This window comes from Macrobrachium rosenbergii, chromosome 28, assembly GCF_040412425.1.
Source record: "Macrobrachium rosenbergii isolate ZJJX-2024 chromosome 28, ASM4041242v1, whole genome shotgun sequence".
Classification (NCBI taxonomy): Eukaryota; Metazoa; Arthropoda; class Malacostraca; order Decapoda; family Palaemonidae; genus Macrobrachium; species Macrobrachium rosenbergii.
In genome coordinates this window covers 24,140,001-24,160,000 of record NC_089768.1, presented here as the reverse complement: position 1 = coordinate 24,160,000, position 20,000 = coordinate 24,140,001, and the positions used below count along the sequence as shown (strand labels likewise).

The 20,000-nt window shown below is 32.1% G+C and overlaps 1 protein-coding gene across 1 annotated transcript in view; it reads left to right on the top strand.

Moving 5' to 3' along the window:
- Positions 1–20,000, top strand: part of LOC136854127 (homeotic protein distal-less-like) — a 140,294-nt gene that overhangs the window by 11,209 nt on the left and 109,085 nt on the right. Inside the window, exon 2 of the mRNA XM_067130338.1 lies at positions 14,620–14,637. Within this exon, the coding sequence (XP_066986439.1) occupies positions 14,620–14,637 (18 nt within the window). The remainder of the gene's footprint in view (positions 1–14,619; positions 14,638–20,000) is intronic.

Below are 20,000 nucleotides of genomic sequence, written 5' to 3'. Positions count from 1 at the left end.
ATATATATATATATATATAGAGAGAGAGAGAGAGAGAGAGAGAGAGAGAGAGAGAGAGAGAGAGAGAGAGAGAGAGAGAGAGAGAGAGAGACGCTCATAATCACTAAATAAATGCATCCACATATATACGTAAGCACTGAGCATCAGATGCATTTCAGAAGGGATTGCAATGTTCATCGGGAATGACGAGAAAGCATATATTGCAATGATGAGTAACACGTCTGGTGGAAACGACAGAACAGACTTCGGAATAAAAATGGACTTTGAATGCAGTTTATTTGCATAAATATCGTCCACTCAGCAAAAGGTTTATCAAACAAGAAATCTTCTATATTAAAGGCAAAAGATAATAATAATAATAATAATAATAATAATAATAATAATAATAATAATAATAATAATAATAATAATAACATCGGCAACGAAAACAACAATAATAATAACAATATTAGCAACGGAAAGAACAGAAATGATGATAATCTTGATAATACAGTATCTTTAATAATAATAATAATAATAATAATAATAATAATAATAATAATAATAATAATAATAATAATCATATCAGCAACGAAAACAATAATAACAATATTAGCAACGGAAAGAACAGAAATGATGATAACACTGATAATACAGTATCTTTAGTGATAATAATAATAATAATAATAATAATAATAATAATAATAATAATAATAATAATAATAATAATAATAATAAAATAGAAAATATGAATAACGGCATGTACCCAAACAAAAGCTAAATATAGAACGCTGACACACGAGTAATGGGCCTGAACCAAAAAAAAAAAAAAATACCCAATAATGATTTACTCTTACCGTACCTCCACGATGGTACCCGTCCGTCTCTCCGGCGGTAATCAACAGATGTAGCTCATCTCTCAGAGCAAGGAGATACCGAGAGATACCTTATCTCCGTCGGAGATTACACTGTCTGCGTGTCACGACATCATCCCTCGTGGTGACTGATTGACTTTTTTTTTTTTTTTTTTTTTTTTAAAGAACCTTGGAGCTCTCAAACAAGAATTGGGACAGAAGGTCGCGATGCAAGATTTAGCATTGTTGGTGATGTCTAATAAAAAAAAAATAACATGCCGTTATCTATGACAGTGTGATAAGGGTTTAATTACTACGACTGGTACAACTTCAGGCTACTATCATTAGTGTTGACATGGTCATTACCATTACAATTATAGTCAGAGGTATAGTCGTAGTAGCGATGCTTGCAAATAGCAAGCGAACTATTTTCAAGCACTCGGTTATTCCGTAAATTCAACATTGGTTATTTTCGTGTGAAATTCAGTGGTTGAAATTAGCTGTACCAGTAATTCTCTGGTGAAATTTTAAAATTATGAACTCCAAAACCTGGCTATAAAGACCCTATTAGTTCTTAACAGGATCATCACTGTGACTTACCGTAATTACAACCCCGAATTACATGAAAGAGATTGATCAGTTTGTGCTGTAATACATACCTTATGTGCCTCGCTTCCATGGTAATGCAGTTATAATTATGGTTATTATGATAATAAATAAATGGTGTTTTTCACAGTATTCTTGGTTGTCGTTATTGTCTAAAAACAAAGGTCAGATTTTGACATTTCAACATTACAGAAAAAGAGACAATGTTATTCATTCTGTATTATTATTATTATTATTATTATTAATTATTATTATTATTATTATTATTATTATTATTATTATTATTATTATTATTATTAATTATTATTATTATTATTATTATTATTATTATTATTATTATTATTATTATTATTATTCAGTAAATGAAACCTATTCATATGGAACAAGCCCAAAGGGACCATTGATGTGAGATTCAGACTCCCCAAACAACATGGTGTTCATTAAGAAGAAGTATGAGAAGTCAAGGGAAAAACAAAAAAACTAAAAAAAAACTATAAACGATATTCCTCAAGCCAATTTCTGTACAGTTCAACATTGATAAAATCATCAATTTGAAAGCGATCACACCATTACAACAGAATTACCAAGGAATTACCCAGCTCCTTCATCAGATGCCCGAACAGAATTCAGTGCATGAGCTGTGAGTTTTGTGCACGATAAACAAGTCACGTTAAGAAGAGTGAACCCGATGCTTTTATTTTACCATTAAATCATCCAACCCGTTATGGAGATAGGCTACGGTTACAGCGATATGTGGAGAGGCAGCGATAAGGCTCGATAAAAGCCCCAGAAGCATTTAAAAGCCAAAGTTCTTTTTCTTCCCCCTTATCTAAATCAGCCGGCTTGCGGGTGATTGATGGTTTTTGAAATGGAAGAAGAAAAAGTAGAAGGAAGGAAGAAAGAAGGAAGAAGGCACGAGAGATTGAAATAGACGTAGACTTATGATAATATATATATATATATATATATATATATATATATATATATATATATATATATATATATATATATATCTATTTCAATCTCCCGTGCCTCTTTCTTCCTTCCTTCCTTCTACTTTTTCTTCTTCCATTTCAAAAACGTCAATCACCCGCAAGCCAGCTGATTTAGATAAGGGGGGAGAAAAAGAACTTTGGGTTTTAAATATATATATATAGATATATGTATATATGTATAAATATATAAATATAAAAATACATATGTATATATATGTATGTATACACATATGCATACATACATTCATACATATATATATACATATATATATATTATATATATATATATTTATATATATAATAGACAAGACTTTCTTACTAGTTTCGTATGCAATCGTCAGTTCTCCTTTCAGTGATATATCCTTGCAAATTATATCAAAAACCACCTTTTAATCTAGTAGGCTGCTTATATTTCTGATGGGTTTATTTTACACATAATCGTCAATCAAATATAAGAAATCTGGTCGCTTTTAATGAATTACTTTTAATTATCACCCTGTGATATATTATTTTCAGTGAACGATGACAAAGACCCAGGTTATGAGAGCTAAGAATAAAAAGGAAAAAAATAGGAAGATCTTCTGGATCAGAAACATTAACGTTTCCTTACGTCCCCCTATTTATATCAAAATACTGTTGTTGTGGGAAACCAACATTTTTTTCTTGAGTGTGATAACGGATGTTAGCATTAAAAAAAATATATATACATATATGTATACATATATGTGTGTATATATATATAAACACACATATATGTATATAAACATGTATATATATATATATATATATATATATATATATATATATATATATATATATATATATATATATATAATTGAATACAGGAAAATGACAGGCAGAAGTTCAGTACTAAGCGCTTTCATGATGCGTGAATCAACAACACGTGAAAGCGCTTGGTACTGAATTTCTGCCTGTCATTTTCCTGTGGCGTTCGCTTATATACTGAAGTCACGTGCATCTACTGTGATTTTCTAAGCGCACACACACACACATATATATATATATACATAATTGCCATAGGTACCAAGAGAGTACTGTATTGGCACTGTCTAAATGTACAGCAATGCATCTCAGTCACCCAGCAGCAGAATACCTTACATATGCCATTAACGAAAGTATCCCGGCGAGAGGATTACCGAAGCTTACCCGCCCTAATCGGAGCCACTGTACATGAGAGGAACCTTTATCTAATTCCGGCGATAAAAAGAGCCATTTAATTTACGCAATGTAACGATGATTCTCGTAACTCTCCTGTCCAGGCACTTGACTCCAGATCCTTTCGAATAAAAAGCAGCGATTCTTTTTGTCTGTGGATTCCCGTAGACCTTTGACACTCCCCGAGTTGAGTCTGGCGGCTTTGAGACAGCCTGCACTCGATCAAGGGTCAAGTGTTAATCCTGAATCATGATTCAAGTGCCACTTGAGGGACAGTGCCGCCGTGACGCATGAATCTCGAGGTGTCATGGCCTCTTATGCTCCAAGACTTTATTATTATTATTATTATTATTATTATTATTATTATTATTATTATTATTATTATTATTATTCATTCATTAAATTGTACAACATTCTTTTAAAGAATATGCATGAAGAGTGACTAAGCCGCAAAGTAAATTTTTGTCCAATGGGAAAAAAAAAAAAAAAAAATAACGAATAACAAATAACTGTAAAAAAAAAACAGGAAACAAGAAAAATATATCCATACACAAACAACAATGAGAAAAAAAAGGTCATATCTGCTTGGCCATTAAATACATAAAGTCGACATATTTACATCTCAAACAATGTATTTGTTTATGCACTTTACGTATCTTCTGCTTCAAATAATATCCCATGGCTGATAATGGAAACATTTTTCTTTAACTTTGTTCCAAATATTATTGTAGAAATAAGAACCTTTTAATCAGTGCTGTGCAACAAGATAGAGTCACGTCTGTGATTTTTTTTTCTTATAAAAACTTTTACAGCTTCGTTGACACTCGGTCAGAAAAACATTAACTGGTTCGTTACCCTAGCTTCCACTTCAATCTTGCTTTACCTAACGCTGCCTTATCTATAGGCAAACCTGCGTGGTATGACACTATCAGTATGGGTGTGTGTTACTCACTGGTTTTTAATTTTTCATCCAATTTTTTCTCGGGGACATAATCACAGTTATGAGTAGTCATAATGTGAGGTTGTCAATTTCTTATTTACTTGTTTTTTTTTTTTTTTTTTTTTTTGCCTTAACGAAAATGAAAGCGACTGCATTTTGACTTAGCTTTGCTTGAAAGTGTTTGCTTTCTCTTCCAGCGTCACAGTTTTCAAATTTTCCACTCTAAATATATTGTCTGGTAAATATGCTTGCGGATGCAAGCACGCCGAAGCATTCATCCCTTTGAAACCATGTTAGGTATAATTAAATGATTTCAGAATATTTGGACTCGAATGTTTCATAAACACACACATATATACATACATACATATATATATATATATATATATATATATATATATATATATATATATATATATATACCTATATACATACACACATTTGTACACAGGTTGCTGCTGTTTCAGATTAAGCCAGCATTACACTGGCACGGGCTCTTGCTTCTAGAGCAAGAGCCTGTAGTCACATCGATTATCGTTTGTCCCCCTACTTATTGAGTAAGGCTGAGTTCTATAGCATTCTGATGGAATAAAAAACTAATTTATTTTCCTTCCACAAGGTTGTTTTCAGCGTTTCACTGGGTTGTCTTCAGTTGCCTATATAGATTTGATTTTGAGGAACCATCAAGATTTCACAGTTCATATAAAGAATAAGGAAAGGGTTTTGCAAGATATTTCATCAGTGGATCATTCGAGTCATTGCTTTCATATTGACGAAATGAAGAGGAATTTTGAGCGCAATTAGCTCCAAAAGGCAAACTGGGTTCATTGATTTCTGCATTCCTTAAATTTAGAAAGGTTTAAATTTCTGTTTCAGACATGGTATATTACATCAAACATTTTTCTCTCTCTCTCTCTCTCTCTCTCTCTCTCTCTCTCTCTCTCTCTCTCTCTCTCTCTCTCTCTCTATATATATATATATATATATATATATATATATATATATATATATATATATATATATATATATATATATATATATATATGTATGTATATATATGTATATCACGGCAAATCCATCACTGAGCGATAGATTTCAAGTGACTGATTATCCGCATAATTTAACTCGTATTGCCATGGATTTATCTCTTCAAATCGGGTGATGACAGAAAAATGGTTCTGACCGTTGTCAATAAAATAAGAATTGATCTTGCTTTTCTGTTTATTTTATTGCATCTTATCCAACAATATTAGTGTTTTTCTTTTCGATATCTGATATCGCTTTTGATAACTGAGTGTCTTATTCAGTCACCTACAAATTTATTAAATTTCTAGGTATTTTGTCGAGACACTCCTCTTTATATTACAAATTCTAAAGTTTTTTTTCCCTTAAGATTTTCTTAAAACATTAGAGTTTTCAATGAGATTTTTATAGGGGACTTCTATTCCTTTTAAGCTTCAGATATCTATATATATCAAATACATATATATATATATATATATATATATATATATATATATATATATATATATATATATATATATATATGTATATATACTGTATATGCATACACATATATATATATATATATATATATATATATATATATATATATATATATATATATATATATATATATATATATATATATGTCTTTTACTGTAATACCACAGTGTAATATGAATATAAGAAGGGCCATAAAACACTATTTGAACGTTGCAACCATAAGGAAGTGCTCGAAACATACGGTTGCAACGTTCAAATGGTGTTTTATGGGCCTTCTATATATATATATATATATATATATATATATATATATATATATATATATATATATATATATATATATATATATATATATATATATATATTCTGATAAATCATTCTCCGCAATTCAGTGTGCCTTTTAGGTTTAATCCTTGTGTTTGTGTGAATGACTTTTGTGACCTATTGTGGCCTTTTTGAGAAGTGGTTGTTACCTTTTGCATGTTGGGTAAGGGAATACTGCTTTTCGGATGTGGCCCACTGAGTCCCCTTCTTCGCATATCAAGAGCTGAAAGTTTTCCTGACAATCTTGTTGACAATATTAGTACAGCATTTTGATAATTGATTCGTATGGTTTTCTTCTTGAATTTCTTCAACTCTTGGGGTACATGATCTGAGCAGAGCAAGATCGTATGTCCTAATATCAATTCCATGTTGTCTGTATTAATGCGTATTCATTCATTCACACAAGTGCAGTCGAAATTCATGTGGAGTACGACTTTATAAGGTCACCTGAATACTTCAGTTTCTCTTGGTTCTTGGTTGAATTAATTAACCAGAATTTTTTATCCATCTTTTATGCCATTAAGGCGTCAATAAAAAAACATCTAGCCAAATATTTATGAACAAATTTTCTAGTTTGACGTGTCTGTTTCTCTTAACCTAAAATTCAAGGAAACAACCATTAACTTTATGTGATTGTTCTTTACGACGTCAGTTTTCAACTTTCATATTTCAATCGAGTCTCATGCAGCTAAAAAAAATGGGTTGATTGCTATGAACACAAGTGCTCTGTGTAACAGTACATCCGGCTAGCCCATGATACTGGCCACACTTGGGGCAAATGTTCCCCACTGTCCGTCAGCCTTGCATACACCCGTGTTTTTAGCATCTGTGACCTTACATGACATACTGAGCATAGGCATTGCAAAATCCGCTCTGCACATGCAGAGTGTCATTTCATATTCCTTTTTATCTGGGGTGAACGTTTTAAAATATGACGCTTTCAATTTGCTTATTTATATGGGAAGATGTCATATCAATCCTCACCCATTGTCATGTCGTAATTTCATGGGTTCTTTTTCGTTTCTCGTGAGCAACAACCTTTTGATTCATTTTTGTTTAATAATCTTCATAAAATTTGTAGAATTTCTCGGTCACAAAATTCCATAGATACGTCTTATGGCTCCCTTGTGAGCTCGTTCAGAATTTTTCCAAGCGTCTGTACAATTTTTAATTTTTTATTTTTCGGTCTAGCAGTGGGGTCAGCAGAACTGATGACTGATGCATCCCTCGTCTTCAACTATGTCTGCCTAACTATCTATCAATGATTTGTGACACTCGCATTTTAGTTGTTTCTACAGGGACGTTACCGTTTTTTTCTTCTAAACAAATCCTGCCATTACGACCGTGACAATAAAACATCGAATTCTCAACACTTGCTGGGATCATGTAGGCTTCAAATATGTCAGACGATTTAAAAATGAGATAATTTAGTAATCTACAATCATTCGAATGGGCAGGATTTATCTCTGTTAGGTAGCGCTTCCTTCAATGTATGGGTTTTTATTTATAATATGGCCTCTCACCGATAGACTTCAAAAGACAACATTACTAGGAGTCCACTTGCTAACAAAATGTTTTTGGATAATTGTAGCTCAGACCTTCCTGTAGAGTTTTGAAATCACTGCCCTTATTATTTTTCCACTCCTTCCTTTTCCGAGTTTTGTCCTTAAACAACTTCTACAATTTGAAGATATATCTTCTAAATTCCAAAGCAGCAGAACGAGATGGGAGAACGAAAGTTCCAAAGCGTCACTTATGCTAATTCAGCTATCCTACCATAAGAAAAGGAAAAAGCGCTCCTGTCCTGTGTTATAGACCAATAAATGGTATTCCTTGTCTTATTCATATATGCATCGTGAGTCAGGTCTATTATACCGCAGTTCCATCTGTTCAATAGCTCTTTTAACACGAATATTTCAAGTGTTGTAAACATCAGTTTGACTTTGTCCTTGAATATCATCATCATTTTCGAGCTTTGAAACTGGCAGCACAAAACGCACAGTCCTTAAGATACATCTGTGTTACGTTTACATCACCCGTTACCCTCTCCCCCATCCCTAAAAAATCCTCCAGCTGAACAAATTGCATTTAATCTTTTCAGAGTATCTAAATTTAATTTTACTGCATCTTGGTCACAAGATTTACATCGATCCAACAGGTTAATTGGATATTTTTAAGTAAAAACGGCCATACTGTGCCCCATTCCCCCTCCCCATGATGAAACTATCTGATATTTCCTAGGATTTAATTGTCCGTAAAGATATATGAAAGCAGAATAATGAATAGCCCTTAATCAAAACCAACATTTTTTTATTCTTATTAATATTCGTAAAATACACTCACTCTTTTGGAACATCCGGAAAAGCTTCTACAGAATGACATGGCAATACACGCAAAAGCCGTTAACAAGAGAGCAGAAGGGAATGTATTATTATTATTATTATTATTATTATTATTATTATTATTATTATTATTATTGTTATTACTGTTCAGTAGGTGAAACCTCCTCGTATGGAACAAGCCCACAGAGGCCACTGCCTTGAAATTCAAGCTTCCAAAGACTATAGTGTTCATTAGGAGTAAGTAAGAAGAAGTAAATTGCAATACAGAAAGAAGAGACCCCACTTATCAAAAATCAAAAAGTTAATAAATAGATAAAAACTAATGTTAAGATATCCTTTTGTCTACCCTCAAGTATGAAGGCCCACACCAACATTGTGGAATTCTACGGTACAAAATAGATGCTACTTCTTGGCCCACGGATTAAGGGGTGAACAGTAAGCTGGAATGTTTCTGGTGCCACTGCCCATGTAATTGCCCATGGAATCTGCGACTCCATACTGGAAATATGAGGGTCTGATCTTGATGTTTTCCTAGTTATCAAAGCTGGGTGCATACCCCATTCTGATACTGGTTGCGAGGTCCAAAGGGATGACTCAAATGTGTAAAACAACCACAATTCTATCATCAAGTCCTGAAGTCTGGAAGATAGCTCACCTAAGATTACTGAAAGGAAGAAATAGGAATTCCAGTCTTCGCAGTTAAACGATCTTGAGACGAAAGCTATTAACTTTTTTCCATCTTGTTTTTTATACGCAGAGATGATTTTAATGTTTCCCAAGTATTTGCAACTTGATAATATCATCTGTACAGAAAAAATTCTGACTTGCGAAAATTCTTTCAGCTTTGATACAGTGAAACCTGAACGTTTATACGGTTTTAATTATAAACTCTGAGTGGCTAAATTTAATTAAAATTTTGAAAAAAATAAAACTTACGCCAATTTCAGATATTTATAAACAGGATAAAATTTAACCATTTTAAAATATTCTCATAAACAAATTAATAGTTTTCGCCTAGCTATGTTATTCCAAAACCTTGATTTTGCGATGACGTCAAAATAGTGAAAAATCAAGTGATATTATCGATAATGGTTTTCTCACCCTTCCCCCCCCCCCGCCCCGCCCCCGATAATAAAAAATTGTTTAGCATCTGACCTTGCCATTATGAGTCATTTTAAAGAAAACTGTTATCTTGCACCAGTGATCCCGCTGCTGATACCTGAGACCTCTCTGAGGGCTACCAGCGAGCGAGAAACATTAATTAATTCATCAATTGAGATTTCATGAGCGCAGACTGTCAGAGTGATTGACAGAACGCCTCGCTGAACGAATGATTGATGGATTTAGTGGGAAATGGATGAAAGCTTCAATATTTCCCGGGGTTTTACATTGCAAATATACTTTTGAGGAGGCTCAACAATAGCTCATCGTCCCTCCTGGTAATGCGACGACACAAATAAATTATTGTGGGTGTCAGCGACCTTTCTTGAAAAACTCCAGTACATTACAAAAAATAAAATACTAAACAAAAAAATCATCTGTCTTGAAAATAAATTTTGATACTGAAAATGATGACGGAGGGGGTACCTAATTTCTTTTTCTTTGCTTATTTATTACCTATTTATTTCGTTTTCAGAATGCACAATTTTGGAACGCTTGGCAGAGCAGAGAGATCACAAATGCTCATTTTCAATTTTATTGTGAAGGTCAGCGTTCTGTTTAGCATTCTGAAATCTTTACTAATGCAGAGGTATGTCGGTAACTTCTTTTTTTAAAGCATTTGGAGAAGGCCGGAATGATTTTTTGGCAACGATTTGTCTTTCATTTCCCGAAGGCTACTGCAATTCAAAATGCATAGTCTTCGGAATATTTGCCACAGACTACAATTTTTTTCATTGTATCCCTTCCACCCTATAGTTGCTATATGTTAAAATTCCGTCTGTTGAAAAAGGATGGAATGATTTTTGGCGACGAGACCTGTCTCTATTTCCTGAAGGCTACTACAGCTCTGGCTGCAAAAACTTCAACATATTTGCCGTAGCCTACAATTTTGTTTAATTGCAGACTTTTCACCCCATTTGCGATAGGTTAGAATTCTGTCAGTTAAATTCCAAGAAAAAATATCGCAATGTAGTTTATTTTTTTATTTTTTTGTTTCGACGAATGATGCACAGAATCAATAAATTGTCAAACGGAACTATTTGCTTAAAATATATCACACTGCCAAAAAAAAAAAAAAAAATCACTGTCAATTTTAGAAACAGCTTAAATACAGTGTCCCGAAAGTCATTTCTTTTAGTCTAACTGATGGTTGCTGCAAGATTCAGTTAAAACAGGTGCCGATCTATTTCAATTTTATTGCTCGTATCCCAAATCAAAACAGATCAGGAGACATTGCAAAAGTTTTTTTTTTTTTGATTGTAAAATGGGAACATGTTGTCTACGTTAGTGTTTTTGCGAATGTAAAATTGATGTGTATCTTAGTGTGTGTGTGTGTGTATATATACATACATAAGTGTGTACATATGTATACATGTATGCATGTATATATATATATATATATATATATATATATACATATATATATATATATATATATATATATATATATATATATATATATATATATATATATATATATATAAATATATATATATTATGTGTTATGCTTGCACGCATAACAGTACAGAATGTAAATCCAGATCCAGTGTCACATACATGTACAGAGAATTAATACATATATCATTACATCAGAATAAAAAAAAAAGGTACTATTGTAAATGATTAGCTTCCAAAAATCATATTCTCCGTCCCATCCTTTATTCAACTATAGAATCATTGGCAAAAAAAAAAAAATCTTTTCACAAGAATTTCGGTGAAAGTGCACGCACCCACGCAGGAAATATGTCAATATCGGGGCTAGACTTAGTGTCGTTCTTACCCCCAGACGATATGTTTCACAGTTATATTTATTTTTCTTTGCCAGTTTATATCGCTCTAGTATCTAAGAGAGGCTAAAACAACATGAATAATCTTTATTTTTAGGCTTGTCATTCAACTGGACAAGGTGCATTGAAACGTAACTTTTGAGTCTTGGTCTTTTACAGAAATCCACTTTCAAGGTTCAGTTAGCAATGTAGTCTTCTTTTAATTTCTTATCCAGCTCAAAACCTGAGCTAAAATAATATACAACAAAAATCTGCTAGTTATATAATATTATAAAATATATATATATATATATATATATATATATATATATATATATATATATATATATATGCATATATATATTTATATAAATATATATATATATATATATATAACATAATATAATATATATATATATATATTATATATATATATATATATATATATATATATATATATATATATATATTACGATAACGACTATCTATAATTATTTCCCACGCTCATCCCAAGACCCTGCGTATCCAGAATTACTGGGACTTTATTTTGTTCTACGATTGCACCAGCAACAAACAGTACGAACCCCGTCACTGCATCAACAAGAAGTTGGATGAGAAAGCTCTTCTTTTACATTCCTAATACCATAAAAGAAAAGAAATCAGTTTCTCTAATATTTCTACTTAGTTCTCATCAAATTAACGAAAGGTGAACTAGAGTTCCAAGCTGTCGGCACTCCCTCGAGCAGCAATGCCAAGGAGGGTATAAGATCGTTATAAGAGCGATGAAGCTGTATATAGTATATATATATATATATAATTTATATATATATATATATATATATATATATATATATATATATATATATATATATATATAAAGATAAATATAAAGATAAAATCCACGAAGGAGAGAAAACAGTGGAGTACTGCGAGGCCTTTCGACTGTCCTTCGAGGAATTTATCTTTATTTATATATTCATCATGTTCCATATTTTCGTGATGAAGTTATACATACATACATACATACATATATATATATATATATATATATATATATATATATATATATATATATATATATATATATATATATATATATATACAGTATATATTTACTCGCATGTGACCTAGACTAGCATATCTAGCCGAAAACCTGGGCCCTAAATAGAAAGAAGGTTGATGAAACGACTCAGGAAAAGAAAGGAAGGTAGAGAATCCCACATTCTCAAAAGTGAATGAAATAAACGGGTGATCTAACCGACTGATACTCGAGTTGCAGATTTCACACAGTATGTGTGAGATAGTGAAGCCTGACGTAAGTGTGCCAAGACAACGGTCATGCTACGGGAGTCCCCGGAAGCCAGTGACTGAAATAACACCCGTAGAAAAAGACAGATGAAGTGAAATAAAGTTGGATGTCAACAGACTGATTGACTGTTTGCAACCTGTCGCCTGTTGACTATTATCACCAACGCCTCAGAGTTGGATGTAAATGCCAGGTTACTTATTACACAATACGTCTTTGATTCAACACATTTGTCGAAAAGAATTGTGCAAGAAGAGCCTCGCAAGATAAGAGAAGAACACCACGTAGAAGGATAAATGAGTCCCAGATCATAAGAACACGCAACACCTACAAGACTCGGAGTCTTTTTCAGATGAACACTTATTTTGGGGGCTACATCAGTCTTGCGTCACATGGATTACATAACATTCGTAAGTTCCTCGTTGGACGAGTCGGTAGAGTCTCGGCTAGCACTCTGCTAGGCCCGAGTTCGAGTCTCCGGCCGGCCAATGAAGAATTAGAGGAATTTATTTCTGGTCACAGAAATTCATTTCTCGGTATCATGTGGTTCGGATTCCACAATAAGCTGTAGGTCCGGTTGCTAGGTAACCAATTGGTTCTCAGCCACGTAAAATAAGTCTAATCCTTCGGGCCAGCCCTAGGAGAGCTGTTAATCAGTTCAGTGGTCTGGTTAAACTAAGATATACTTAAGGGCATGGTGTGAAGAATTCAATCCTTGTATGCTCAAACTCGTGTACTGATAGTAGCCCAAATCTTAATTCCTGTCTCAATTTCTAACTGTGAACTTAAAATACAGATATCATTTCTAATTGCTAACATAAAATACCGATATTTTTAATTAACATAACCATACTTATATTATTAAGTCGTGAAACAACTGACCAAGTGTATTACTTCACACTTGTTCAGTGCCACACGTAATACGAGGAGTAAATTCATATATATATATATATATATATATATATATATATATATATATATATATATATATATATATATATATATATTAATATTAAAACTTTGGTGCTTATACTTTTTTGTATTTATACTTTTTTTGGTCGTTCAATATCTACTCATAAGAAGAAACACTCTGTTACTTCCAGTCCCGAACGGAATGTTTTTCAGGATTCGGTAGGAATCTTCCTATTCCTGGTGATCTGTTGTGATGGAACAACAGGTAGTACCAGATACCTTGCAGAAAGCAGCGATTTGACACTTGTTCAGTTCAGTCAGATGTTGACAATTGTCGTTGGTTCAGTTTGTAAACAAAACTGGGTATTGTTTTTCGTAACTTTTGTTTGCATAACTTCTAAGCCAGATATGATTCCAGGTATTAATGTCACGGCGTTTTATCTCCTCTTGTTTGGCAGTAAAGAAATGTCATTCTTTGCTGAGTATGTCTATTGTCAGAGCATTAATATATGTTCTTTGTATTTTCAGGATATAGCCTACATGTGTCTACAAACCATTTCTTTATGATATTTATGATTCTTTTGTTTATCAGTTAAAAAAAATTGGTAGATATTCACAGCCTTTTACCCTGTTTCTTACTCTTGAATAAATATAAGATGATATTTCCAAGATACCGGATTATATTTTATAATTAAAATGTTTCTTGTTGATGAGAACCCCTCATAATTTTAATTATTATCTACTCCTTGCAGATGCATGGTACAAGCATTGTAAGTACAGAAAAAGAACTCATATTTGTTTTGCAATCCTTAGCTGCTTTTTACCTTTATTACATTAATTTGCTGCTTTAATTGCCCCAGTTTAGTGATTTTTTTTCCTTACATTCGGTAGAAAGTATTTATTTTATAGAGTGCACCAAAGAATATTTTGCTTTGCATAGATTTTTTTTAATAATACCCGCTTATTATCTTCGATTTGCCTTACGTGCTCATATTGTTGCATAGTCTGCTTTTGGTGGAATAGAGAGGAGTTATTTATCCTGCTTTGCCTTGGTTGCACGTGCTTTTATTATGCTTTTAATGATTACCTTTCATTCCCTTGCAACAACATCCGGGCATGATCATTCTTATGCACATTGATCAGCAAATAGTTTGATCTTGATGACATTTATTTTTTTATGCATTGTTAGTGCATTGTTATAATTTTATTTTGCTTCTAAATAGCTTTCTGCTTCTCTTAATAGTTTTTACTGCTTGCCTTCGAAGGAGAGGCGGAGGAGGTAAGTATTCTAATGTTGAAATTTAGTTAAGACTTGTAAAACTCACATTTGATGAACTTATTGAACTCTTGGGTATTTGGCACTGTGGTAGCGTTTGATAAAGAGCAAAACCACTTTTCAGGACGAAAATAATTTAAAAAAACATTATCTCTAAATAACCTATGTAGGCTACAGTACACTCGGCAAGGAAAGTGGGGATACAGTTTTTTAAAATCTTCAGACATATATTGCTCAATAGTGCGACATCTGGCAACTTTAGAAAGGGGAGGAGCTTCAGTCTTATTGTGTTTGTATTTTGCTTGACCTCCTATAACTTTCAATCATATTCTACGGTTCGGCAATCATTGATACTTAAATGCAGTAGTAAGCTTTACAGTATTCGTTCATGTTGTAATTTGCAGCGACAGTTCTGAGCAAAATAAACATTTTTCGACATAACCTACCAAGTAACCTTACACAAATGAATTTATGACACCACAATGAACGGAATGTTTGCACAATCGGAAACGCGATCTTCCATAATGAAATCAAGAGTTAAATTTGAGTAATGGCCAACGAAAAAAGTGGGGAACAAAAAAGGAACGAATGCAGTGTTATGATGAGAGAGAGAGAGAGAGAGAGAGAGAGAGAGAGAGAGAGAGAGAGAGAGAGAGAGAGAGAGAGAGAGAGAGAGTTGCTGTTGTGTAAGCCTAGGCCTATATGTAGAGCTACTCATTTCATTATTTTTTTTCTTTTAGAGATTGAGTGATACTATATTTGTATAGTATGTTTTAGCAATGGAGAGAGAGAGAGAGAGAGAGAGAGAGAGAGAGAGAGAGAGAGAGAGAGAGAGAGAGAGAGAGAGAGAGAGAGAGAGAAACTATGGCAGCGTCAAGAAACATCCAGTTACTTGTGTTTTCCCGCCGAAGTTCTCGCGCTGCTCCTCACATCATAGAGAACTCTCTTACGGATTTAAATAGATTTGGTCAACCTACCCTAGCTGTCACAACATTTACTGCCATTAACTCCAGCTGACTTTTAACACCGTGAAATACAAAAATGAATGTGTAAAAATTAAAGAAATTATCATTACCTCATATGATGATGCAATAATAAGCCTGTTCATAACGGAAAACGAGTAAATATTGCCGTTCTGATAAACAGTACCACACCGAGATATTCACACACTATCTTTTAGATCTCTATGAACGAAGTCATCTGAGACATTCTGATTACTTCGGACATACGTGGTGTTTTTAAGTATCTGAACGTTTTTGGTTTGCAGATTTAACATATATAATATAATTTGCATTGTATTTTTATATTCTAGAGTAAATTTACCGAGATTATGTGTTTTCTGTAAGGAAAAAATTAAAATTCGATGAACGAAATCTAATTAAAACTGTATCCTCACTTTCCTTACCGAGTGAACACTCACTACAAACGACGTAAAATTTATGTAATTGAACAATCAAGTTTTGTGCTCTAGTCAAGTGTTAGAAGTTTACTGACAGTTCAAGGTTCATTATTTTTTAAACCAAAAATTTCCTGTTTGTATTTCATCATGCTCAAGTTATTTTTGAACCCCTGTGAACACTAGTCTTGCCTAGTGTTACTGTGTTATTCCTCATAAAATGAACAAGTAAATAGACACAGAGGATTTTCCAAAACATTGCTTGTAAAAGCACGAAGCTAAAATAACATTACAAACACTGCAATTGTTTTGGTTATTTATATCATCAGTAAGTGTGTGTGTGTGTGTATTTTTATTATTTATGGCTCGTATACTCGATACTTTCAATATGAATTTATGAAACACTGTAATATATAGGAAGTCATGAATGTTAAAATCCTTGACCACGATGATTACTTTAATTTATAGACTTGCTAATGACATAGCAACTGTAAAAATAATGAGAATTGAAATTTGTTTTAGAATTATATAGATGCGACGCTTACAAATGAAAATGGATTATAAATTCTTATTTATGCTTTTGAAATGGAGGCGTTAAGTGTGCACTAGAAGTGTAAGACTGTTATGAATCGTAAAGGAAACTAACTGATTAATTACACTCGAGCATTATACACAAACACACACACACACACACACACACACACACACACATATATATATATATATATATATATATATATATATATATATGTGTACATAAAAATATATATATATATATATATATATATATATGTACATATATATGTATATATGTATGTATGTATATATAAATATACATGCATATATATAAATATATATATGCATATATATATATATATATATATATATATAATATACATATATATACATAAATATATATATGTATATATAAATACATATATATGTATAAATATATATATGTATAAATATATACATGTGTATATACTGTATATATATATATATATATATATATATATATATATTTGCGTGCATGCAATTAAGTATGTAGTATGTGGTTTGTGTGCCTCGCAGGCATTCACTTCTCGCAACAGCACAGTTAATTCCTTCATCCGTCGCATGCCACTTTCTCGTGAATATCGTCACTTTATGTTGTGTATTATATTTCAAGTTGTGACGACGTGTCACACCTGCAATCAAGCCAGTAATGTCAACAGCGATTGTGTTTCGCCTTAACATCACTTACTCCAACGTACACTGAGCGTATTATCTATGCCAATACAATTTGATTTGGTACGCGGTAAATACGCGTCGTCGTATTGTCATTAATACTAATATATTTCCTGGTCCACATCATTTTCTCGACTTCATGTGTCAAAATGGCGGTCTCCCGGGATAATGTCAACGGAGAGATTTATTTCGCTCGCTATAAATAACGAAATGAGCATAAAGTAAAGTTACGATTACACGGCGTTTTCTTTCTTGACAGTTTTTCATTAGCGTTTTTTTTTTGGGGGGGGTTCCATTTTTAGTTTGGTAAAACTGGAATACCTTCCAGGAAATGGAAGGCAGTATCGTAACACTTTCCAGTGATTGTTGATATTATATTTGGCTCATATATACATTAACTTATACCTCTTCTTAAACTTCCTAGCAGAGTATATAAGCATTATAAATTTTACATGTTGATTAAATATATATTTTTTTTAAACCGGGCAATCTGCTGACTATGTCACCCAATTCCTAACCATAACATACAGAAACAAGAGTAAATAAAGAACGAAAGGAAGATGGAAAGAAAGAGAAAGAAAGAGAAAAAGAGAGAAAGAAAGAATAATAAACCACAGATCATTAGTCATGACGAAGGTAAACAAACCATCGAAATCAATCAATCTTATGATCCGGAAAACTAGCTGACGTTATTATTACAGTCACCTAAGAGCGGTTGTTATGCATTTTAAGCATTACCTACCCACTCGCATCACTTATATATATTTAATTTCACTTATTATTTTCTATCTGTAATTTGGGATTTGTCTGAAAGTTTGTAATTGGAATACGAATGCTTTTAATAATTCTAGTTCCTTATTACTAGTTAACATCCTTTGCCAATAAAAGTCTATAGGCTACTCGTAAATTGACTAATGAGTTTCTACCTATTGTTAAAAAAACACACATGCATGCATAAATACATACATACGTACATATGTATTGATACACAACACACACATAGCTATATCTATACCTATTTATTTATCTATCTATCTATCTATATATATATATATATATATATATATATATATATATATATATATATATATATATATAATACATATTGAATATATATATATATATATATATATATATATAAATATATATATATATATATATATATATATATATATATATATATGTATATATATATACATACTGAATAAACACACATACATATATATGTATATACAATATATATATATTATACATATGTATATAAAATATGTGTATCACCATTTCAATATACTGTTGATTAAGAACAATTCTCAGTAATTCAGTATTTTACGGAATAACACACGGTTAGTTTGTCTACGCGCAAGCATCGATTCGTGCCGTCGGCTATCAGCAGTTTTCATCTTTTTACAAAAGGCAGCTACGTAATAAACCTTAATGAAGTTTTGAGTGCGAGTAACAACAGATATTTTGAAAACTCTTATCATGTTCCAAAAGATCTGATAAGACCTAAACATATATCAATCAGTCGCAAATGTTTGCTCTGACGTAACTGAGTTCATATCTGCTAAAAAGAATATTATCTGTCCTGCGTCTCAGTTCTAAGCAATATTTAGCTTCCCTCTTTCAGTCCGTCAGACAAGAAGATATTAACTTTTTTCTTTTTTTTTTTTCCACGGGCAATAGACTCTGCCAACATCCTGTAAAAACAAAACCGCAGCTTCAACCACCAGCAAGAACAGCGAGGACAACACCTGTCATAATTATATTTCGATACAGATGCAACAACAGATGTCTGGAGGTCTACACGCAAACATGTCATTAGGGCAGAATTGTAAGTTTCTCGTCGATCGTTTCCAAACTGGGGTTCGATGTCACTGTGCATGTGTGTATAAATATATGTAAACATGTATGTATATGTATGTATAAGTATATGTATATGTATATGTATATATGTATATAAATATATATATACATAAATTATGTATGTGTATATATATATATATATATATATATATATATATATATATATATATATATATATATATATATATATATATATATATATAATAAACAGGACAGACCTACAGTACAGACAGATATACCAATAACTATCAGTGCATGGAGTAAAACTGACAATTAAAACATATTGATACGATATTTCGGATATCTCATATTCCCAGGAAGAACGTTGTATAAGATACATGAATGAAATCTCAAAAAAAAAAAAAAAAAAA